We start from the raw sequence: 23559 nt of genomic DNA, 5'->3' as shown, positions 1-23559 counted from the left end.
AAAGTAACGGGCAAGTTGCAGTCCACACCCGAACTCGCAGCCGTAGGGAAGATATCTTCAAGCTTCCACTCCATTACGTGTCGAACGGTCGGATACTACGCGCTGCAGTGTTGACACTCCCCGATCCGGGCATTTATCAAGAGCATGGCTGGCCAGAAACGTGCCCCAGAGGATAACTCGCCCCGCAATGTCAAAAAGAGTAAATTTGTGAAAGACAGGTTAACAGATGTATCGGAAAAACCTGTCCAACTCGTATCCAATCTCATGGACGAAGAGGTTGATTTTCCACGAGGAGGTGGAACTAGCTTAACAGCTGCAGAGGTTAAGACCATCCGAGCTGAAGCTACACAAGAAGCAAACGAGGAGTTATTTGCTGTGAGTTCTGCTCGTCTTACTGCAAATGAGCTTGACAGAGCAGGATTTGTTGTAGGCGTCTGGGAAGACTCAAAAAAAGAAGAGTAGATCTGATGCCAAAAGCAAGGCGAGTGTTACGTCGAAGAGAGATGTAGTTCGCATCGAGCATCTCAATTACAAGGTAGCTTTCACATCATGAAGCTGGAGAGCAGGGACTCAATCACGCATTTGCAGCGCATTGTTCCGGGTATGAAATTGCTTGGTCAAATCGCATCAATACAACCGCTGGCTCTCATTATATCCCTACCGAACCAGCTCATGGGTCACGTTCCTATCACACAAGTTACATCTCAATTGACTAATCGTCTCGAATCAATGCATGAACAAGAAGAGCCTTCAGATACCGAATCCGTTGATGATGGGGAATCCGATTCTCAGACGGAGGTGCCGGATTTGTTTCAACTCTTCCATGCGGGACAATACGTCCGTGCAATTGTGACCAATGTGCACGCATCAGGATCTACGGACGTTTCTGCAATCGGAAAATTAAGGGATGAAGCCGCGAAAGCTAGTCGTCGCATCGAGTTGAGTCTTGTACCCAAGACAGTAAACTCTGGAGTCCTTAAAACAGATCTCAAACCTGGCTTTGTGAGCAATATCTTAGATCACATCATTTTATCATGATTAAGCCTCGCGTAGACACTCTCAGCGGCTGTGCAAAGTGTAGAAGACCATGGGTACATTCTTGACATCGGTGTACAGGGCTCCTCTGGTTTCCTATCCTTTAAAGAGGCCAAAAAAGGTGCTTCCGACTGTTCGAAGCTTCCTGTTGGCCAACTGCTCGATATCGCTGTCGTGAAGATGTCCAGCAACGAGAAAATATGTACAGTTTCGGTCGATCCTCAAGTGATACAGTCATCTTCAGTCAGTCTTGCTGATCACGATTTGCGATTTTCCTCACCATAATCCAATTCACAGATCACAGAAGTCAATAATGTCACCTCCATATTGCCAGGAATACTAGGTCAAGCATTGATCACGGGAATTTCACCAAGTGGTATCAATTTACAGATACTTGGCTTTTTCAATGCCACAGCTGACGAGTTCAACGTACCCACTAACCCTGCCAAAGTATTCAAGATAGGGCAGAAAGTGAAGGCCCGAATACTGTACGAAATTGCCGGAAGTTCACCGCCGAAGTTTTCTGTGTCGCTCTTGGATCACATTGTCAACTTGAAAGAAAAACTTTCCACTGATGATACTGCCATTCATTTGGCGTATCCCAATGGCACGATCTTGGATGCTATTACTGTGAAACGCGTAGAGCCGGAACGTGGACTCGTCGTTGAAGTGCAGCCTCACCTTGATGGATTCATTCATGTAAGGTTTCACATCATTCTAGTATCCAAAAACTAATTCCTTGGTAGATATCTCACACATCTGATGGACATGTTCCAATACTCTCTTCCTCCTCGGGCCCATGGAGATTGAATACCATTCATAGAGCGCGTGTCATAGGCTACCATCCGTTGGACGGATTACTGCAGCTGTCCCTCCGACCCTCAATTTTAGATCAAAGGTTCCTTCAGGCAGGTGATGTACAAGTCGGAGAGGTCCTGAAAGGCACTGTCAAACGCCTTACGGATTCCGCCCTATTTGTGTCGATCTCTTGTAATGCGGATGGAATCATATGGCCAAATCACTACGCAGATATACCGCTCAAGCATCCATCAAAAAGGTTCAAGGCTGGAGGCAGCATAAAATGCCGGGTACGCAATTGTAATCATTAGATGTGATGCATGCTAAGGAAATCCACAGGTTCTTGCCGTCGACCCCGAACGCATGAGAGTTGAGTTGACGGCTAAAAAGACGTTGATTGAATCTACTCTACCGGTCCTGACCTCTATTGAGGAGGCAAAAGTCGGGATAATCACAGATGCAGTAGTGTACCGAGTTGTGGACAAAGGCTTGATTGTCCGATTCTACAACGATCTCAAGGCGTTTGTGCCGTCTCGAGAAGCAAGGTTTGTTCAATTTCGTCGTTGGTTTTGCTTTTGATTGACGCTTTGCTTCGCAGTGACTATTCAAGCAAATTGAAGGACATGTTTATCGCGGGAAGAGTCGTCAAAGTACGAATTTTAACCGTTGACCTGAATCCACCACGAGTTGTCGCAAGCATTCGTCAAGCGTCATTATCAAAAGCTGTCAAGGTGGCCGATACCAGCCACATTACATCAAGTCCTGTCGCAGAGAGTGTAGTGGCGGTCCACAAAACACCGCGCGTTCCGTCACTACGTTCATCTCATGCTCACGAGTCCATCCCTTCAAAGGCACTGGCTAGCAAACGTAGCAGTCCATTGCCACAAGTAAAAGCTGTGCCTACCCAGTCGCAGTCGATGCCGAGATCTCAGACTCCCGAACAAGCTGCGCCTTTGAAAGTTGAAGGGTTTTCTTGGTTCCCTGGTGACACCAGGTCTGATGCGGAGTTTGATGAAGCTTCTTCTTCCGACGAAGGCAGCGAAGAGGACGAGTCAAGCAAAAAGAAAAGACGCAAGAAGAAAGAGATCGAGCAAGATCTCACGGCTGACATGCACTCAAAGCTTCCAGAATCAAATGCCGACTTTGAACGGCTCCTCCTGGGCTCCCCAAATTCATCCTATCTGTGGGTGCAGTACATGTCTTTCCTCCTCCAACTATCCGAAATCGATAAAGCAAGGGAGACTGGCCGACGAGCAATTCAGACCATCAGTTTCAGGGAGGAGGAAGAGCGGCTCAACGTTTGGATTGCTTTACTGAATGTCGAAAATGTTTATGGCACAGATGAGTCACTGGAAGCCGTCTTCAAGGATGCTGCTCGACATAATGACTCCAAAACTGTCTATCTCCGTCTTGCGGCCATCCTAGATCAGAGCGAGAAGCATGAGGTAGGTTTGTTACCTCGGCTTCACTACTGTACTAATGACGAGGCACGCAGAAAGCAGAGGATCAGTACAAGCGGACGTGTAAGAAGTTCGGCCACAGTTCAAAAGTGTGGACTTTATTTTGCGAGCATTATATGCGCCGCCGAAACTTGGAGCAAGCACGCAAACTACTACCGCGTTCACTGCAAAGCTTGGAAAAGCGCAAGCGTGAGTTGTTTGATGACATTCTTGTGTTCAGACTTGAACGAGATGTACAGACTTGAAAACAATATCAAAATTCGCTCAGCTCGAATACAAACTCGGCGATGCGGAACGAGGCAAGACTATATTCGAGGGGATCGTAGACTCTCATCCAAAGCGCTGGGACTTGTGGTCGATTTATATGGATATGGAAGCAGGGCAAGGGGATATTCAATCATTAAGGTAAGCACTCTGCCTCCCAAAGTGCCCTCACTATCATAACAGTACGCAGAAACATCTTCAATCGTATATTTGTCATTAAGATGACTAGCCATAAGGCGAAGTACGTGTTCTACCACTTAGTGGAATTGCATGTGCTAATGTCGCATAAAGGTCATTTTTCAAGAAGTGGCTTGAACTGGAGCGGAGGATCGGGGATGAGGAAGGTGCATCGGCTGTCAAGCAGAAGGCAGTCGAGTGGACACAAAAAGCTGCATCTAATTCACAATGAGTCAAACTCGGGATGTCGCAAATGTCGATGCATGTCACAATATATATGGAGAATATTCGATGTCGAACAACGAGGAAGTAATGGAGTAGCGTAGAAGTACGAAACGAAACGAGTGTGAGCATGAGCGGCGGTCAGCAATCAAGGCAATAAGGGTATAACTATATGTGCAAAGCAAAAAACAAATGACACAAAAAACAAATGTTACGATCGCGACCGGATTCGCTCATGTCCTACTAAATGAGAGGGGGATTCGAAGTCGCTAAGCGGTCGCCGGGCACCAAACGAGCTAGCCATTTGTCGCTGCCAATCGTCCAGTTCATTCGACAGGTGCTCGAAATTCTCTGAGCTCGTCATGCTGGATGGTCGTTTGAGAGGTTGATCGACTTCCAGGAGAAGGTGAATTTTGTGCGAAAGTTGTTCGTTTTCCCTTTTCAGGTTGGTGTTTTCGACGGTGAGCTGTTCCAATAAACTGGCGCCACTTCCTTCGCGATATACAGCAAGAGTAGCGTTCATTCTTTCAATCTCCAACTCAAGCTCCTCCACACGAGTTTGGCGTTCGTCAAACTCTCGTTGAGAGATGACGAAGTTATCCTTCATGATGTCGAGATCCTTCTCCAGCGTCTCCATTCTTTGACGGAGATCTTTGTTGTCATTGATTAAACGCTGGCTTTGTTTCTGTGCATCAATCAACTGGCCGCGAAGGTGCTCGTGATTGTCGTCTGAAGGAGTGCTGCGACCGTTGACACCACGTCGCGGTTCAGTACTGGATCGTCCTCGAACAGTGTCCAGTTCCGCTTGCAGACTAGCATAGGCCGTCTTCGTCTTCGTAACCTCATCTTTCATCCTTCGCATCATTTTTTCAGTTCCTCTGCGATGGACAATTAGACCCAGTACATGCATAGGTACTTGGGGAAAAGCTCACTTTACATAATGCACAGCAAGCTGGTAGTCTTCTTCCATCTGGCGCATTCGCGCCTTATAGCTCCGTTCCGTCTCCTCGAGTTTCCGTTCAGCTTCAAGAGCGCGTGCGTCAGCATCTGAGTCACCTTGATTGTCAGGGCTCTGCATGGACTTCGATCGATCTTGTTGTTGTGACATCGCACTTAACTGCGCCTCGAGTTCGCGCTTCCTCCGAAGGGCTCCGTTGAGTTCCCGCTCTGAGCGTTCGTACATCAAGGAGCGTTCTTCTAGCTGTTTCTCCAGGTCTGCCAATCGTGAAGCACTTGCCGAATTTGATGAAGGTTCATCCGAATCTGGGATGATGCCATTTTCTGAAAGATAGTTCCGAAGCATTACCAGGCGGATATTGGTATCGGCCGTCTCTTTCAATGCTCCCCGCAGATCATTATCCTTTTCTGCAAGATCTTTGCGCAGACGACCTTGCTCCAGGACAGAGTTGGACAATTGCGCTCGGAGGCCCACAATTTGCGATCGTAGGAATGTTTGCTCGGATTCCGTCTGTCGTACCCTGCGCCGTTCCTCTGAGAGGTCCCTTTGCACTTCCTCCAGCTGCTGCGTGACCTCTTTCAACATCTTCCGTAGAGAAGTAGCTTCCACCTCCATAGCCTCCACTTTCTCCACGTGTCCTCTCGTTAACCGGTCTTCGTCTACCCTAAGTTCACGATGCGAGTCGAGAAGTTCGCCGAGACTGCCAGTGGTGAGTGCACGGAACGCATCAGCTTCTTCACGAGACTTGGCCCACGCGTTCTCAACTTCTGCAAGCCTTATCCTCGCTTGTTCCACTTCGAATGTGCGAGTCTCCAGGTCACCGCGTAATTCTGCAATGTCGGCCTCAAGCTGAGTTATCTGATCACGAGCACGTTGATCCTCTTCTGAGCGTGAGGCTACGGCTTGTAGTGCCGTACGGGCTTGATCGAGAGCGCGGATATGCTGATCCCGGAGTTGACTTAACTCTTCAACCTGTCTCTTGACCTGGGAAGCCTCGGCGTCTTTTTGCTCAAGCAGAGACGTCTGTCCAAGAAGTCGATCGGCGTGATCTCGAAGAGCGGCCTCGGCTTCTACGTAACGGTCTCGGATTTCAGAGTGTTCACGAACAACACGATGGTGTGTCTCCTCCAGGGCATCAGCACGGTTGTTGGCGTCAGAGGACCGTGCCTCCGCCTGCTCAAGAAGCGTAGTCTGCAAGGCAAGCGAGTCACTCAGTTCGTCTGCTGTCTTCTTCTGCGCAGTGTGTTCCGTCAATAGAGTGGCAAGATGGCGTTCGAGCTCAGCAATACGCTCTCGCTCTATTTGCGAGACCTCGCCAGGTGTAGATGCTTCGTGGGCAGTGAGCTTCGCGCGGTAGTATGCAGCTTCCTGGATTGCAGCGGACTTCATGCGCTCAGCATCCGCAATGCGCTCAGAGGCCTGGCGGGCTTGATTGACCAGGGTAGTCTGCGTCTTCGTTGGAACGTCTCATTTGTTCTTGAAAGGATAAAACACACCTGCATCTGGGTTTTGAAGTGCCTGAAATTCATGACCATGTCAGCAAGTTTCCTTTGCTCCTCACTGGCATCATCTTGGAAGTCTATATCCTCAGCTTCCAATGTTTCTTCGTCAAGTTGAACAAAACCTGACCGGGATGCCTTCAAAAGCGCTGTCTTCATCCAGGCCTCTCGCCTCCGCAACGTCTCAACCTCCATCTCTTTAACCTTATAATCCCGAATCAGGTCAGCCGTCACATTGCCCGTTGAACCGAACTTCCCCTGGGCGTGGCCATTTCCGTTCCCGTTCACGCCGGGAGAACCACCTGATGGTTGATAGAAAGCATCAAGTGGAGGCCTACTACGATCCACAACTGGTGATGGACTTCGGGCAGCCAGACCGCTCATCGCCACGCTCGCCACGTTGGGTGGCTGTACGTTGCCATAGAGATCGGATCCACTCTGAGATGTTGGGGACATCGCACGGGTGACACTGAAAGAATTGGGACTCCGTGCTCGGGTCTGATCTGGAGATGGTGCGTGATCTCGAGAAGTAGTGACGGACTCGGTGGTAGCACCGGTGTCTGTCCCGTTCCCGTCATCCGTTCCCAACACATCCCCGTCATCTCTTCGAGGGCGTGTCGGTGCTTTACCTTTGGTAATGGGAGATGAGTGTACAGGGGCACCATTCGGTGTACGAGTTCCAGGCCGGATTCCTGGTGGAGATATAGCCCGGCGGAGGTCGTCTACGTCTTGTGGAGCGCCTGTCGGTGACATGGCACGGGTACCATTAGGCACATTGTTTCCTGGCGCAGGTGGTCCTGGCGGAGGGGTAGGTGTTGCAGATGATTTTCGATCAGACTTGTTGCCTGGTGGTCCTTTGCTTGAATCAGGGTATTTGATGTGCTCTGAGCAATCCGTCAGCAGTGACATTTGTGCAGTCGAGGGGTCACGTACTAGTGTCAAGAACGTTAATAATTCCATGGTCATCACCCTTGGTTGGCGTGAAAGACTCCCCGCCAAGAACAAAAACTCTGGTTCCCATGGACGCCATAGCATGACCCGAACGGCCACTAGGCGCTGGTCCCATATTTTGGAACATGTACCACCGCTGGTCTGTACATGATAAGCTTAGAACGCGGACACCTATCATTCATCAAATCACGTACTTGACATCTTGAATGCTGCCAAGTCGCCAAGGTCCTTGCCGTCTACACCCCGGCCACCGAATATATAAATGACATCGTCAACTACAGCGGCTGCATGACCTTCTCGAGGTGAGGGAATAAACCCAATGCATTGCAGTTCCGACCAGGTCCTGGTATTAGTATCATAAGACCATGTATCATTGTAATGGTATTGGCCATCTGTTCCTCCGAACCTGTGAAACGTGAGTACGAGCCAGTATTGAATGAATGACGGACATACACGATGATGCGATCCTGGTATGTTACACAGGCATGTCCTGTGCGTTGAGCAGGACGGGCGGCTCCGACGGGTTGACACAGCTCCCAAGCTGTTGTTGTCCGTACTCAGAGCATAACATAACATAAGGTTTAGGAAAATAAGCTTAAATTGGATGGGACTTACGGGTATTGAGATCAAATGACCAGAGGTCATTCAGGAACTCGCCATCTACCTGACCTCCGAAAACGAAAAATTTGGTGCCAACCATAGTAACGGCATGACCATACCGTCCAGCAGGTGCAGGTCCGTGCATAGCTACCCGGGTCCACTCTCGTGAAACTAGGGTGTACGTGAAGTATAGTTTCTCTGAAAAACTAGTGTGAACGCACCGAGATTCAGAAGATACAAGCCATCATCTTGTTTTTCTGACTGATCGGACGAGGGGTCTGTTTTTGTGTCGCCTCCCCATATAATGAGAACGCTGCTAACGATTGCACTAGCATGACCAACTCGCGGCGAGGGTACTTCTCCGGCTGTCTGCACGAGAGTCGCAGAAAGATCGCGAGTAGAGAAAAGATATAAATCATTGCGGGCGGTTTCGCGAACGAGACCACCAAAAAGGTACAGCTCTCCCGAAGCAGTGGCTGTCGCCGGAAGTGCATGACCATAGCGAGGGAATGGTGAAGGTGAAGGTGAATTTGGTGCGGGCACGCCAGGTTTCGGGATTACAAGTGGGGGCGGGAGGAGTAAGCGCCGTGCAGACCAGGGATAAGCTGGCCGTTGTTGAGGTTGCTGGGATGCTTGAGGTGGTTGCTGCTGTGACTGGGACGGCTGTTGCGGTATGATGGGGCTGGTTCCACGAGCTTGTTGACGTTGAGCGGGGGCTGCTACAAGGCCATTTGCGGTATTTGAACTGGAGCTGGGATGAAGAAAATGATGAACGGCTGTGGGAGAAGAAAAGTTGAATATGAAGGACTCACGAATCATTGTCACGTAGGTGTTGAAGCTGAACGGCATTGTCCTTTGCAGCCAGCTGCGCGAGAGCTTGGCTTGGAGTCTGAGCTACTGTTACGGATGAAGCAGCGAGCTGACTTGCACTAGGCTGCTTCTTCCTTGAGAAGAATGACATTCTTCGTGCTCTGTTTACTAGGATGGACGGTATGGTTGGCTAATAAATTTTGTTTGAAGAATTAAGAGTGAGTATGTGAAAAGGACGAAATGCTATGACAATTTGTTGTCGTTGTAGAGAACAGGCTTGTCTGATGGTATAAGCACAGTACTCAGTTTCTGTATTAGGTTTACAACTATTTGCTTTTCATCCAAGTACTCAGCTAGTCTCTTAACCAACAGCTAATAAAATCTGAACATCATGAACATCATTCAACAATCTCCGGTCTCCCTCGCAACGAACGCTGTCTAGTTATGCGGCGGCTCTCAAAGTAACCTCTCCTTTGGTAATCAAACAGGAAACCCGTCTCACTTTTTCCCCACACTCAGCCGTCTTCGGCAGATAGGTCAATCCAATTCTCACTGCATAGTCCATTGCAAGACTTAACGCCCAGCTAACGTATCTCCATTCATACAAAAAGGTCAGCTTCTTACTTTATTCATCCTACGCTTTCAGGAAGTTAGCATGGACTAACAACTCTTCGGCATCAGTGTTGACACATTCTAGAAACCAGATAGAAACTCACAATGAATATGGTCTGATGCAAATGTCGATATCTGTACATCATGATTCCGTTGTCAGTACATCACCCCATCATCCAAAAGTAGAGACCCACGAAGTAGTAGCTATGATCATACCCTTCCTGTTTCCTTACTCGTACCTGTACCTCATCATGCCCAGCCACACGCGCAGCCTCGAGGAACTTGTCCGGATGCAGTTGGTACAGGAAATTATCCGCGGTACCCTGTTACTACATCAGCCCCATCTAATAAGGGCCAATGAATAGACAAAAACATGACGCACATAATCCACAAGTATATTCACCGCTCCCTTCACCTTCCCGATCATCGCTGTTGCATCATATCGGTCTTTCCCCTCCGCAACACCGCCCGCAAGGTACCCCGAGAATGCCTTCGTGCCCCATGGCACCTCGGATGGCTCGCAGATGGGTGAGAACGCAGATGCACTACGATATTGCTTCATCCCCGATAACAGTGACGCAAGGTACACAGTCAGCGCCCCGTGTCCGCCCATCGAGTGTCCGAAAATTGACTGGCGTGTGAAGTCCTGTGAATATTGTTGTCAGGGAAGGAGGAAAGATAAGACGCGTTGAGACAGACGAGAGGCAAGCCTGCTTTTTCAAGCACCTGAGGGAGCTCTTGAGTGACATGGCTGAACATATTATAATGCTTGGACCACTTGGGATTCGTTGCGTTCAGGTAAAACCCAGCGCCTATCCACCGCGTCCGCTGTTAAATAAGGATGAGCACCAGGATAGAGATTACCCACCACTGCCAAAATCCCAATCTACATCTTCACCATCGATACCTGCACCACGCGGGGAGGTGTCAGGGAAGAGCAGTGCGATACCCTGAGCTGCTGCATCGCGCATGAAACCGCCTTTTTGGGCCCTGTGCAGTGTGGGCCGTGTTTCATCATGTGAGTTTGTGGAGTCAACGGAAGGGCGTTTAACACGCACCCATTATCCTCCGTGCAGGTGAGTCCTGCAAGATAGACAAGTACAGGGACCTTCCCCTGAGCCGCATTGGCGGGGAGGAAGAGATTGAATTGAGTATAAGTATCGCCCAGAGCAGCAGACTATTAGCCTCATTATCAGCGTGGCATTGCCGCCGCTGCCAAAACGACGTACTCTAAACTTGTACTTTGCGAGCGTCCCCTCGTAATGCTTGTTCGATGAAAGTTTTTCGAGTGACATGTCGGCGGGCTATACGTCAATGTTGAGGTTCACGATAGGAAGATCAAAACTATCAAATGTGCGAGTTGGCGAAACAGACAAGAATAATACGCGCTTGTCAGTGGGTGAGATGGCTTGGACACTCGTCTCATGATCATGATTCCCCGCTTATCCGGTCCACCCCCCGGTCATGGTATTAATTTGGCCTACTCCAACTCATATTGGATGAAATGTGTTTTTTTTCCGTGAGAGATACTAATCAATGCTGAATCTCAGTAGTAAGCAATTAGAATACGATACGACTAGCAGATACTTAATCTTGTAATTACGGGTATGACACAATGCGTGAAGAGTGGTCTAGTCTCGTTCTTCCACATGTGCAGGCGGGGTTGACAATTTTGTAGGTGGTGTAGGTGGTGTCTCATCATGAGGAGGTGTAGGAGGTAGAGATCTCTGCTTCGTTGATGGAGGTGCTTCTGGGGATGTCGCAGATCTCGATCCTTCCACTGGTTGGGAAGTACGCTGGGGTAGTGACATTGATTCTTCTTGCGCTTTTGATACCATCTCTCCAAGTGCAGGGTGCATCCTCAGCAACGAGCTTGGCGTCGATCTGGGAGACGGACTACTACCCAAGAGGTTCTGCTGCATTCTCTCCCGGTGACCTTCAACCATGCCGTTCTCTAGCGTAGCATCATCGTCCTCGCTCTCCTCTACTCCGGCCAGCAGGTCTGCGATACCAAGGTAGAATGAAGCAGGCTTGAAAAGAATTTCCTTTCCCCACATCGAGGCCCACGTATATCGCGCAGCATTCGTCCATCCAACAAGGTCGAGGTGGTTCACGGGTGAAAGGGTACCGAGATATGTGCCCTGCATGCGTATTCAGCAAGGCACACACACCAAAGAGTCATCCTGCGCACTCACCCACTTGGCTGATTCGACACTAACTAGCCCATCATTCGGACCCTCCTTCTCTAAGATAACACTATGTGGCCATTTCCATGTATCAATAAGCCCTGGTTCATAGCATGCTCCCCAACTAAAGTAGCGCACACCGTCAGCATCAGGTGTCTCTTCGTTGAACCGACGCATGCTTTCTACAGTAAGACATTCAAATGCCTTCCCATCGCCGCCGCCGTTTGGTAGTAGCTCGAGAAGCGCGAGAACGGATGGGAGATGCTGCGAGGCGAGCGACATGAAGTGGTCCGCGAAGGAAGAGCCACGATGTGGAGTAGCAATTGTAGTGATGCTTATCACAGAGAACTTGCGCTGGGTGAGGTGTGTTGTGAGGTAACGACAATCGAGGCCACCCTGCAATGTGTCAGTAAGGGTGATTGTCTACCTCAGTGCTCAGCTTACCATGCTGTGTCCTATTAGATGGATAGCACGGCCAGGATAAACTTCTGAGATCTTTTTCTCGAGAACTTTTGCGCGCTCTACAGGAGAACTTGTTGCAGGTACTCGCGTGATAAGAACTTCACAGCCATTTGCCTCCAATGCTTCCTTGATACCACGCCAATGTGCAACCTGTAAGGGTGCAAGGGAAGGTCCAACGGTTACGGTATCAAAACCAAGAAGTCCATGGCAGAATACAACAGGGGCTTTCGGTGAACGATCTACACACAAGCGGTTAGCCAAGCTTGAGGAATAAACTATAAACATACACTTCTGATGGATTTTATTCAACGATGAAGCCTGATCTTCCTCATTGAGGAGCTTGCCCACGTTGTCCTTAATCCCCGAGTCTGAATCACTTTGAAACCACCATTTACTTGGAATAGGAGGGGGCACAATCTGTGGTGCGGTAGATGCATGGATCGAACGCAGTGTATCGATGGACGAATGGGTGGGTAGGGAGTGGTTCAGCGATATACGTGGCTCGTCGCTGTGAGCTGCAGAATCTGCAGAGGATAAAGGGAGTCCATTTTGAATGTGTGGAGGAATGGAAGTCACAGATACTGACGGGAGAGTTGATAGCAGATTACTGAGTAATGGAGGTGGACGACTGAGCAGGCGAGCAGGCGAAAAGGATTGAGGCAGTCGTGCGCGTGGAGGAAATGTCGGAAGGATGCTGTCACTCAACGCCTCGTTTAGTAGCGACATCCCCGGAGATGGCGGACGCGACGGTGATGGTGAGCCATCTGTTGACACTGAACTGGATAGCGGCATGTCTCTGGCAGACGACGATAATGGCCACCACACAACAGGTGGTTTCTGATTAGTGCTAATAGACATAGATACCGGCCCGTGCTGGAGTGCCCATGAAGAAGGGGCAGACACTGAAGAAGCGCTGAACGACCTGCCGTGAACCCCACGTGCAACCCTGCCATTGATGGCCGTAGTGGACGTTAACCGGGTACCCCACATCCCAGACCAACTTGCAGGTATTTCTTCGTCGTTTCGACTGTTTTCTGGATGTTGGAAGCGGGAAGTTAGCGTCTTGAGAGTGGAGCTCACTATGGTTGACGGTGATGAAGATAAGTCATACATACCCTCCCGAGAGTAAGCAGTAGACTGCTTTCAATTGCAGGGGTCAACTTTTGGTAATTAGAAGTGGCTGTGCTACATTTCTTCATCCTGTAATAATGCATGGTCCGTCGTTACCGTCCGTCCTCAAGTCGAAGCCTGCGACCCATGACAGTAAGCAAGGACATTTTCATGATGTTATGCGAACTGAGTGACTTGTCTGACAGCAACGACAACTCATGATCAGCTAATAGCTGGTCTCGCTCGCGTCACCTCTCCTCAAGAGTAAGTCATACTACATCACAGGCGTGTTCTGATTCACTCATTGTTGTAGGACACCGATATACATTTGTGCATTCCAAGGTACGCGTTATGCCGTTTGTTATCTGTCTGTTCACTAGCGCCCGTAGATTGTAACAGACTGTTTCCTTCACGCGAACGTGTCATGCTGCACCGTAAACGTGACCACAACTCAGAAGAAGATAGAGACATCATTACTTGGAACGAATAGCAGCTCAGCATGTTCAGGACATCATATATTCGTGCTCAAGTTTCGAGGCCCTTCACCCTGTGATTCTTAAAGTTTATAACTCAGCAGTTTTTTTTTCACTACCACACTGACGACAGATACATTTATCTCGGTTTTTGACCAGAATCGGATATGAACCGTTTGCAATCAAATACCACGAAAACACTACAAATCTAGTGTCACAAAAACACACAACAGAAGCAATAAGAACAGAGAGTATCGCAAACTGAATTACGTGAAGTGCGCTCGGATTCGCTCTCGGTATGCTTGATCCAACTCTTCGAGGTCCATACAGATCCACCAACTCTTGAGTGCGGCGTACACAGTTGCACGGTCCTGCGGGTCCGGGACGAGAAGGTGCGAGACGAGGATCTTGGCTACACATCCGCAAACAGTCAGGGGATTGGTTATCAAATCGAAAAGATATGGGTTGTAGAGGACTGAAACAACAAGTAATCTTGAGCACGCACCGTCGCGAAGTGGACCCCAGATCGGCTCATGGAAACAAATCTGCCCATCAAGGATACGTTGTTTTGTTCTTTCATCTTGAGCCGTCGCATGTTGGGATTGGACGAAGCCCTGAGAGTCCACGATGTCTTCAAGAGAGATGCGAGATTGAGAAGAACTGACAAAATCGAATGGGTGACTTCCGCTTCAGTAATCCGAGCATTAACTCTGAACGTGAGTTCTGTGACAACAAACATAGCAGAACACGCACGTCAACATCGCAAAAAGCGTCACGCCTGCGCTCCAGCAGTCAGCTGGCATACCAACGTAGCCAAGATGTTTGTGCTCGAGCGCCAGGATACCTTCTGGCGGGAGATAAGATATGGTGCCACAAACATGCAAGGTTTCTTGGTAAGCTTTTGGACGTGCAAGACCGAAGTCGGCAATCTGGATGCGTGGATAAGGTCCAGGTGAAAAAAGTAGAATGTTTTCTGGCTGTTGATGACAGAATGAAGTCAGCAATTTCAAATACGCACAGGGTGTCACCTTAAGATCTGCCTTAAGCTCAGCTAGGCCGTCGCTGAAGAGGTATAGAACCTTACCTCTGTGGGAGATCATACGATCGTGCAGGTACTTCAAGCCCTTGAGGAGTTGATACATGATGTATTTTGCCTCCCCTTCGCATAATCGGTGTTTGGAGTGCGTGGTGATGTACGTGAAAAGGTCGCCACCGGTACAGAGTTCAAGAATAATGTATCTGATGCACACAATTTGTCGCTTCGGCGGTGAACCAAAAATCAAGCGACATACAGGAATTCCGGATCCAAATCGACAGCATATACCCTATTGATGTTGGGCTGCTTAAATCAAGATCATGACATTTCAGGATAAAGAGATTAAATTGTGCACGAACGTGGTGCAGGTTCATGAGCAGTGTTGCCTCCTTCATCTCTTTTCTGAGGTCACTACCTTCCTTGCGCCTGATAATCTTGCAGGCGGCTTGTTGGTGACCTGTGGTATCAAGCGCAAGCTGTACGGTGGCATAACTCCCACTTCCAAGGCAGTGAGATGTGATTAGGAATCGACCGAGGTCCTGCATGAAGTCTTTAGAATTAATATGTTGCTTTGGTTAATGGTAGTAACTTTGTATGACTGCGTTTGTGACTGAGAAGGCTGTGACGCGTGTTTTTCGTGTTTTTCATGAAGGTGCCTCCATTTGAGTATGCATTGAAACGCTGGTAAAAGGTCAGCAAGGCACAAGGTGAAAGCGGCACATAGTTGAGATATACTCTGCGAGGCTGGTATTCTGAATGTATCGCCATTCATGACAATGACAGATGTTTTGCGGATTTTGTGCCCATTCAAAATAAGTCCATTTGTCGACAAGTCCTTTGCAGCAGTTAAGTTGGGTCAGTAAGATAGCACGAGACAAGTGACTACCTGGCATGATACAATGATTCCTCCGGTGCTAGACTGGACCCTGTTCAACGCGTGTTAGGAGACGTATGAATTCGTAAAAATATGAACTGACGCGTGTATCTTGCAATGTAGGCTAGACACCACGATATCTGATATCACGTACGAGCTGCATATGAGCAAATGAGTAAACAAGATAACCTAGGGCAGAAGATGCGTTAAGCGACCAAAGAGAAGGGTTCCTTCCAATGGTTATCGGCTTCCCGATACTCAAAGTGATTGCTGCGCAGCAGATCGTTGTTAATCATCACCGCCGATTAAAGAAAGAAGATAGAATTCATACCTTCCGTGCGTCCATCCGCGGTCGTTGTAACGAATTTGGCGCATACATCCGATCTTGATAAGGTCTGCGAACGTGCTGACTTTGAAGAGACAAACGAAGGTACAGGCTGAGTCGGCCCTAGCGAGCGTGTCTGTGTTTCCATGCTTGGTAGATTTAGAGAAGAAACAAGAAGCAACGTAGATGCGGCTCGAGACATTTATCGAACTGCAGAGGGGTCATTGCTACTTTTGGAATTTGACCCGACCACTCTCAACAGTCCTCTTAATAGTGTTCCACCAGCGTGTTAAGCATCAATCATATCCCTTGCCACTCCTCTGCTTCACTCGCTTGTTCTTTTTGTTATGCTTCTTCCCAATATTACTAGCACTCGCCGACACAGCGGCCTGTTTCGCGCTCCCATGTCCCAATGGAGTACCATCATCAGCCACCATATTTTGATGAGGATATATTCTTCCCCTCGAGAACTCTTGCCCGTTACGAGAGGTACCTTGCAAAAATGCCCGTGCTGATAGATTCGAATTATGAGCAAAGAAGTCTTGGTCAAGAGCTTGAGATTTCAACCCCTGCCCTTGAGCAACAAGTATGGGAGACGGATTGGCAGGCACGAATGTATCCGCGCCTTTTCCAACTCTTGTGACAGGTGCACGTTTCTTTCCCGTCACTCGCAGCAGCGATAGTTCGTGGGTTGTTTGGTTGAAAGTCTCCTCAGGCGTGCCCGGCGGTGGGTGGCAGAAAAGTAGCTTCCCGTTGACATAGTCCTTTAGGACATACCGTGCTGCTCGTGCTTCGTCTGGATTACCTTGGCCAGACCGCATGAACCCTCGAGCAACTGTTTACTGATGAAAAAACAGTTGTTTTCACCAAATGAAGAGTACCCACTCGCATAAGCGATCAAGAAGTCCTCCGCAGTGATCTTTCCGTCACCCCCCTCTTCTACGCCCTTGAATTTAACAGTCAAACCGTAAGTCGCTTCAAGCACCTCCTTTGGTATTCGCTTGGCTACCAGAGCTACCGGACCAGAATATTCCCTCATTTGGTCGATTGGTAACACACCGTCACAAACCAGTGCGGCCTTGGTCGTCGCAAATTGAGGGAATACCAACCCAGGACAGTCGCAAAGTACTATCGCTGGGGAGAGATGGATAGTTTGAAAGTGCTTTGTCTTTCCAGGTGTAGAGGAGACGGAGACTTTTTTCTCTCCAAGAAGGGCGTTGATTGTGCTGGATTTACCAACATTGGGATAGCCGACAAGCCCAACCACTAGTTTTGTTGGAGGTTCCCCAGACGGGCCAGCAAATACTACCGATTAGCGAGCTGTAAGCCTTTACTTGAATTAGAAAAACAATCGAGCTTCACTTGATAGATCTGGAGCAGCTGTGACGAAGAGATCTTCGAGCTCCAACACTGAGAGAACTTTGGTACGAGGATCTTTTCCGTCGGGACTATCTTCCTCTGTGTGAACGTACTGATGTTCGTCGTCCGTGTCGCTGTCTGAGTGAGGCGACGATTCCGGCACCGACTCTTTTGCGAAGTCATCATCACTGACATCGCTGGGCGTATCCGGACCATCTGAATCGGACAGTGAAGCTTCGTCTTGATTATCCTCATGCAGCTGTTCCTCTTCGGCCTGAGCGATAGCATCCCGGCGGGCTTGCTGTAATGCAGCAGCATTCGCAGCGGAGAAAAATGCGTATTGTATCCCTTGACCATCAAAATAATCTGCCCATATGCGCCTTTGGGTGAAGGTTCGAATGAAGATAGACATTCCATTAGAAGTGAAACCACGACCACGCTCACCTTTGTGTCGCAGTGAGTAGATCGGCCTTGTTGATCAACAGGAGAGTTCTGCGCTTATCTCTTCCTGTACCCGCCTCGCCTTCTGCACCTTCCACGTCTTTGACATACGACTCGAGATCCTCGCACCTAAATCTTAGCGGATTGCGAGCATCTACGATTTGCACGACTAGATGTGATCGCTCCAAGACACGCCACAATTGCCTCCAAACTTCGAGATTGCGTTCGAATGGCGTTAACAGAAATTTGTCCTCCTCCTGAAGTCTTTATTGGTATTGGTTAGTGGCTGCAAAAGATCATGAGTTTTCCCACATACTGAGCAAGCCCTCTTCGCCACTCGAGGAAGGCGTCTTTCTCTTGTCTGTCTAATTGTAATGTTGTAATTGCTTTCGTCCATGGAGGTCTTCTGGGCACCCTGAGTCGCTCCTTATTCAGCTGGTGCTTCTTCAAAGTCGACTCCTCTTCCTGATCGGTGAGAAGATGTGGATTGTGTGTTGATCCTGCAGGCGACTGGATAATCTTCACATTTCGTCGTTCTACCTTTCCGCATGAGGCTATAAACAAAAGGAAATCACATTCACGCACCCGCCGTAAACTCTGTGCCCGCCAACTGTGCTGTGTTCAGGAATTCATCTAGATCTCTCTCCTGCGTGACAGATTTAAGGCGGGTTGTCGAGTCAACTTCGGTTGTATACTAAGAACATGAATAAACGCATGCAGAACATAAAATATCACATACAAGGCCGGACTCTTGTCTTTCCTTGGCATCCTTGAACTTTTTATTGATTATGGCTCGACCAAGTCCCGAGGGATTCTGGTTCTTTTGTCTTGGTGGCTATCATTGTACACCGTAAGCAGCCAGCATCCCACTCTTGCTTTTTAACTTACCATAATACCAAAGTTCTGATCGGATTACAGTCTGAAGGAAGATGGCCCCGAGCGACCTGCACTGATTATCAATTGCTATATTTGGTCATGAGTTCGTAAGACCTAATTTCTCCCTTCAAACGTTCAAACGTTCACCCTTCGAGCTTTAGTCCTAAATCAACTTAGTCCTGTACCAACTTGATCAGACTAAGTACCCATTCTTCCTTTGACGTGGAAGGAGCATCATTAATGCTGAAGTAAATTGTAGCAAGGCCTAGCCTAGCGTACAAAACATTCACCATGCAATTGAAGTGAAACGTGACTCGGAAGCCTGCTGATCAGCTGTGACTTGGCGAACCAATGCATTTATCATGATAATGCCTTTAATGCGCTTCTAAACTTACCCAACTAGATTTGTCTGCCTTGAGTTGGCAGGGATCAAACTTCTACCTCGCCATTAGAACGGGTTCAAAACTCAGATGCTGGTTCATCCATGTGATCACTGATAGAGATGGACAGCGACGTCAACACAGCATTCTTCTTTGTTCATTCGTACAGTCACACAACAAGGCTCGAATCGATGTTGTCCGTTGGATCCATGGGTCAGAAGCGTTCCCCAGAGCCTGGCTGGTCGTCGCAAATGACTGCTCCCACCACGCCAGCTGTAGGTTTTCACATTCGTTCTTAACGTACGCTTACCGCAGCCCTGCAGGTGAATGCGCCACAAATAGGGATAAGGACAAAACATCGTCCTCCCGAGTTTGGCGTTCAGTTGAATATTGTACACATAGCTCATTGTAAGAGAGCTCAAATAGTCCTCGATCAGCAACATCTCGCGTGGGGAACAATTTATGAACTGGCACGAGGTGTCACTCGTGGCATGTGGACGTTCGAAGATATGACAGAACACTGTTTGTGTAAACTCAAGGGTTCAAATGTGCAAGCTGCATGGAAAGTGGCTGCCGTTATCAAAGACGAAATGGAGCCATCATTTGCAACGAGAGTATCATCAGAAGTTTGGTATAAAGTTCAATTCTCTCACGAATTCCAAGCTAAATATGACTGAAAGGCTCGAGTACGATCGAGAGCAACTTGCGATTGTCGAAAACAAAGGCCGCGGCCTGGGAACCATGGGCGACTGGGAGGGAAAAGAACATTGGTACGGAGGCAAGATTCAGCAAGTTGCACGTATTGTAAGAGCTGGAAGTTCGTTTAAACTTGAGCTCGAAAAACCCGAGATTCGGCGGTCGCATCGATTTGGTCGGTTTTTGGGGTCTCGACACATACTCCAAATCCGTGTCCCGGACAACCTGATATACGACACAGAAGTGCCCAAGTTTCTAGGGTCCAGCAAATTCGTGTTGTGTGGCCGCGTCTTCGTACCATTTCATGCGAAGGAGGGGAGTGTCTACCTCTTTGAAACCAACGAAAACATAGATCGGCAGACTAACCCTGACGATGGTGACAGTCACCGACTAACACTCCACGAATTTGTACAGTGGCATAATCCACTGAGGCTGAATTCAAAACAGGTGATTGCCTTTTCGTTTGAGTCCGCGTGATGCAGCTCTGACGTGCACCTCGACTAGCCCATCAGCAAATGGTCTACCCGATGGACTCTCGGCCTATCAACTTCGGTACCAACAATCAAATTCGCCTCTGAGGATATATTCTTCATTGACGATCAATGTAGCATTTCCTCTAGCTTAGAAACTATGTTGCATTGACTTAAATCTTACAGACGCTGGGGACTGCGGCGAGGGAGAGCATCCAGTTGGAAACATCATGACCGATGGGTGCGGGTTCATCAGCGGTGCAGCATTGACTGCCATCATGCGAGTAATTCAATATCCGAGTCGACCGACAGCTGTGCAGGGACGTATTGCTGGTGCCAAGGGAATGTGGGTTCTGCACCCAGATCCTGAGTATCAAGTCGCCGATGGACCACCAAAAATTTGGATACGTAACTCGCAAAACAAAATCGATTGCGGACCGCTGCACAAGGTTGACGCTGCCCACAGAATTTTTGATCTCGTCGCGCCGTCTCGTGTAACGGGACCGAGCCGCTTATCCAGAGACACTTTGGTAAATTTAGCGCACAATGACGTCCCTACCGGTATTTTGAAGGAACTCATGGCTGATGGACTGCACAATGAAGTGCGCCAGCTCACTGAATGGGATGGCCCCGATTCAATGCTCGTAGTTTGGCGAGCTGTTGAGCGTGCTGGCCGTGTTGTGATTTGCAGGCTGCGGCGGCGCATTGCTGGCCAGGTCCGTGCACTCGGCCTTGGCGAACTTCGGCCCAACGAGGAGCTGGGTGACGAGATTGATGATGATGGTAATGTCGTATTGGACCAGCCACCGGCTACCTCGGATCCCCGAAGTCGCAATCCCCATAGCGGCCAACCAACTTCCCTACATGAATCTGTCCTCGAGCTTCTCCAGGCAGGATTTCACCCCTTAAAGTTTGACCCGCTCTTTAGCAAGCTCAAGAGCGTGGTGATGCTCGTTCTGGACGATTATGCAAAAAATTGTCACATTCCAGTCAAGGAGTCCCTCGAGGCCTACATCATACCAGGCAAGTAGCGCCTTTAATGACCACTGTTACTCGTTAATCGGACCACAGATCCGTATGGTGTACTTGAAGAGGGCCAGATACATTTTCGGTCGTCCCAACTCGTCACCGATCCTGAAAGTGGAACCCATATGGATACCATCACAGGACCCGTTCTAGTAAGCACTTTAATTTTGTCAAAGTTTGTCCTGAGATTTGTGATTAGGTGTGGAGGAATCCCACGAGACTGCCCTCGGACATCCAGAAGGTAAGAAAAGTGTTTTTCGTAAGATTGCCTCCGAGTCATCACACTTGGGTCAGGCCACTGCCGTCAGTCACCCTAAGTTGTCAAGTTACTTCGATGTCATTATATTTCCGGTGCAAGGCGAGCGATCACTGGCGAGCTACCTGGGTGGTGGAGGTCGGCACTTTCTCCTCATGCTTATTCTCGAAGCATTTGCTCACAAGTCCACTTTGTAGATTATGACGGAGGTGAGCTTCTTTTGCTTCTTACTTATTTTTTCTCTCGTTGAGCGATTGTTTTTTCGAAGATACTGCCGTGTTGGTCTGGTCTAAAGATCTCGTTGAAAACTTTAATAGCGCTCCGCTATGTGAGACACCCGTGGATCTGAGGAACGATTTTGAAGAAGATATCGAACACCTTCTCGATTTTGACCAACGAGTATCCAAGCTCTCAGACAAAGAGGCTCAAATAGCTTTTCAAAAGGTTTTACTACTCGGGCTGGTGGAGACGAAGTACAAATTGTATTCTGGCTTTCATGATGCAGCTGTGTATCAAGATGGCTATGGCAGTACAACAGCCGTTCGACTTGCATACATGTAAGTACTTTAAGCTGTGTCGTTACCATGCTCGCTTTATAATATGTGAAGGTTTACAACATGCCTGGATGCAAAGAAGACTGGGCTACGAGTCAAACACGATGTTTTCGAGGCACACCGCAAATTTTACGGGAGCCGCAAACCATATTACAAAGTGGCGGCTCTAAAAAAGAACGACTCTCCCAGAGAAGACCTACCGCTAATGAAGCGAATTTCATCATCACCTTTCATCCTCGATGACCTCGTGGACGAGGGAAATCGCCTCCGTGACGAGTTTGTCAAGAAGTACTCAAGCCTCCGCAGTCTCTCGCCCCGTGCTTTGGACCATGATACCCATCTCACCTCTCCTTACACATCTGCATCTTACAGGGCAACACAAGCGGTGCTTGTTGGTTTCCAAGGATTGCAAGTCAACCTGACTGTTGCCAAAACGCATGTCGAAAAAGCATACCAAGACTGGCTATGCGCTATTGCAATGCAAAAAAGTGTTTCAAGCCCTAGGCGTTCTTCTGATCCTAAGGAACAACAGATCCTAAAAGTTGCGCGATACTTTGCGCAGCGGCCGTTGTTCGAAGACGTACTCTTTTTTTCCGAGGAAGAAATCAAGACTATTATGGCATCTTATGCTTACACTCGCAACCAGTCGTTCGGGTTCTCTGTTGCCTTCAGAGAGCTTTGCGCCATCAAAGCGCGAGTACAAGGCGGAGTCCCCTTCGAGGATAAATTTGCACAGGTTATGAACATACCTAACAATGTTTTACGAGCTCTTTCGCAGGCACAGGATGACACAGATAATTGAGGTTTTCATGTTTTTCATGACATCGGCGTATTTGATTGAACTAGTTGTCTTGTTTACATCTCATAAGTACTTCAATACGTGCTACATCTATCCTGGTGATACGTGGCGCCAATGAACTCGTCTGACAGCTGATGCACCTTCGTTGTCAATCAAGGAGTAAAGCCAATAATGCAATGGGGCGAGCCTTGCTTCGCGATTGTAAAATCGGACAACCAAGCACAACCCGGTACTACTGCATCTGTGATCATCTTGATCTACCTCCTCGGATCCATGCGAAGGTTAGGACTATTTGATCAACGTATTTCCTATAGCCGGCCCACTTGAAGTTGCCGCGCATTTGACGTAGCAAGAACCTGTGGTTTTTTCGCATGCATCATGCATCTGAAATATCATTGTGTACTGCATTTCTGCTGCGTCAGGCCTCGTGATAGATATCAATTAGTATATCAGCGTAGCTAGTGCTTTGGCCATATAATGCTGTCCACGTTACAAGAGATCGACATGAATAGAACTAAGGCATTGGCATTTCAGCGCCCCCTCTGATCGGTCTGTGTATCGCCTGCCTGAAGATCCGACGGATGATAGCCTATCACATGCGATGGCGTTCAAACGTTCAATCTCCATGGTCCCGAGGAAGAAAGCGTTGGAAGATGGCCGCCATCCGACAAAAGAACGTACTAGTGTAGTTGGTCTGGGATAGACGATTAATGTAAAATTTTACATGAATGAAGGGTTATGCTGCAATAACAAGCCCTCGTTCCGGCCCGCGCTTCACCTTAACGACATTCAGAATTGTGCCAATGGAACGTGCCAAGTGAGGGCATTCATCCATGATACCATGAAGGGA

The 23559-nt window shown here is 48.5% G+C and overlaps 8 protein-coding genes across 8 annotated transcripts; 3 read left to right on the top strand and 5 right to left on the bottom strand.

Annotated features, from left to right (window-relative positions):
- Window positions 1-144: 144 nt before the first annotated feature.
- Window positions 145-3966, top strand: HD556DRAFT_1302596 (uncharacterized protein; the record flags this gene model as incomplete). Its single annotated transcript, XM_041299514.1, has 12 exons — window positions 145-375; window positions 431-535; window positions 589-1002; window positions 1054-1278; window positions 1333-1734; window positions 1782-2123; window positions 2173-2378; window positions 2432-3278; window positions 3329-3482; window positions 3533-3698; window positions 3748-3798; window positions 3849-3966. 12 exons carry the CDS (start codon window positions 145-147, stop codon window positions 3964-3966), a joined length of 3261 nt encoding a protein of 1086 aa, XP_041167917.1.
- HD556DRAFT_38374 (uncharacterized protein) lies at window positions 3953-9087 on the bottom strand. Its single transcript, XM_041310444.1, has 9 exons — window positions 8777-9087; window positions 8186-8709; window positions 7980-8135; window positions 7818-7920; window positions 7559-7770; window positions 7347-7505; window positions 6411-7297; window positions 4889-6360; window positions 3953-4834 (listed from the first exon to the last, which is right to left on the bottom strand). The coding sequence occupies exons 1-9, from the start codon at window positions 8923-8925 to the stop codon at window positions 4168-4170; spliced, it is 4329 nt and encodes a 1442-aa protein (XP_041167916.1). The 5' UTR covers window positions 8926-9087; the 3' UTR covers window positions 3953-4167.
- HD556DRAFT_1319103 (Alpha/Beta hydrolase protein) lies at window positions 9058-10638 on the bottom strand. Its single transcript, XM_041301259.1, has 7 exons — window positions 10616-10638; window positions 10255-10563; window positions 10086-10198; window positions 9769-10032; window positions 9581-9709; window positions 9491-9521; window positions 9058-9434 (listed from the first exon to the last, which is right to left on the bottom strand). The coding sequence occupies exons 2-7, from the start codon at window positions 10355-10357 to the stop codon at window positions 9409-9411; spliced, it is 666 nt and encodes a 221-aa protein (XP_041167915.1). The 5' UTR covers window positions 10358-10563; window positions 10616-10638; the 3' UTR covers window positions 9058-9408.
- A 379-nt stretch (window positions 10639-11017) lies between these two features.
- Window positions 11018-12826, bottom strand: HD556DRAFT_1224153 (alpha beta-hydrolase; the record flags this gene model as incomplete). Its single annotated transcript, XM_041296938.1, has 4 exons — window positions 11018-11527; window positions 11582-11968; window positions 12017-12273; window positions 12322-12826. The coding sequence occupies 4 exons, from the start codon at window positions 12824-12826 to the stop codon at window positions 11018-11020; spliced, it is 1659 nt and encodes a 552-aa protein (XP_041167914.1).
- Window positions 12827-13242: 416 nt separating this feature from the next.
- Window positions 13243-13634, top strand: HD556DRAFT_1223667 (uncharacterized protein; the record flags this gene model as incomplete). The annotated part of the gene is made up of 4 exons (XM_041296903.1): window positions 13243-13297; window positions 13351-13408; window positions 13458-13486; window positions 13534-13634. 4 exons carry the CDS (start codon window positions 13243-13245, stop codon window positions 13632-13634), a joined length of 243 nt encoding a protein of 80 aa, XP_041167913.1.
- A 687-nt stretch (window positions 13635-14321) lies between these two features.
- HD556DRAFT_1222894 (kinase-like protein) lies at window positions 14322-16000 on the bottom strand (the record flags this gene model as incomplete). Its single annotated transcript, XM_041296843.1, has 9 exons — window positions 14322-14594; window positions 14697-14856; window positions 14910-14956; window positions 15013-15192; window positions 15243-15334; window positions 15389-15488; window positions 15540-15579; window positions 15743-15797; window positions 15859-16000. The coding sequence occupies 9 exons, from the start codon at window positions 15998-16000 to the stop codon at window positions 14322-14324; spliced, it is 1089 nt and encodes a 362-aa protein (XP_041167912.1).
- Window positions 16001-16014: 14 nt separating this feature from the next.
- HD556DRAFT_1319035 (uncharacterized protein) lies at window positions 16015-18634 on the bottom strand. Its single transcript, XM_041301258.1, has 8 exons — window positions 18541-18634; window positions 18392-18487; window positions 18238-18346; window positions 17969-18188; window positions 17656-17916; window positions 17215-17591; window positions 16738-17157; window positions 16015-16687 (listed from the first exon to the last, which is right to left on the bottom strand). Exons 1-8 carry the CDS (start codon window positions 18541-18543, stop codon window positions 16149-16151), a joined length of 2025 nt encoding a protein of 674 aa, XP_041167911.1. The 5' UTR covers window positions 18544-18634; the 3' UTR covers window positions 16015-16148.
- Window positions 18635-18641: 7 nt separating this feature from the next.
- HD556DRAFT_37789 (RNA dependent RNA polymerase-domain-containing protein) lies at window positions 18642-22796 on the top strand. The gene is made up of 12 exons (XM_041310428.1): window positions 18642-18730; window positions 18788-19183; window positions 19232-19539; window positions 19589-20051; window positions 20109-20208; window positions 20261-21097; window positions 21146-21252; window positions 21300-21341; window positions 21395-21494; window positions 21554-21565; window positions 21625-21913; window positions 21965-22796. Exons 2-12 carry the CDS (start codon window positions 19031-19033, stop codon window positions 22710-22712), a joined length of 3159 nt encoding a protein of 1052 aa, XP_041167910.1. The 5' UTR covers window positions 18642-18730; window positions 18788-19030; the 3' UTR covers window positions 22713-22796.
- Window positions 22797-23559: the final 763 nt, after the last annotated feature.

Source organism: Suillus plorans, assembly GCF_016647745.1.
Source record: "Suillus plorans strain S12 chromosome Unknown HD556scaffold_1, whole genome shotgun sequence".
Taxonomy (NCBI): Eukaryota; Fungi; Basidiomycota; class Agaricomycetes; order Boletales; family Suillaceae; genus Suillus; species Suillus plorans.
Note: the sequence above shows the minus strand (reverse complement) of the source record. Positions and strands in the feature narration are given on the sequence as shown.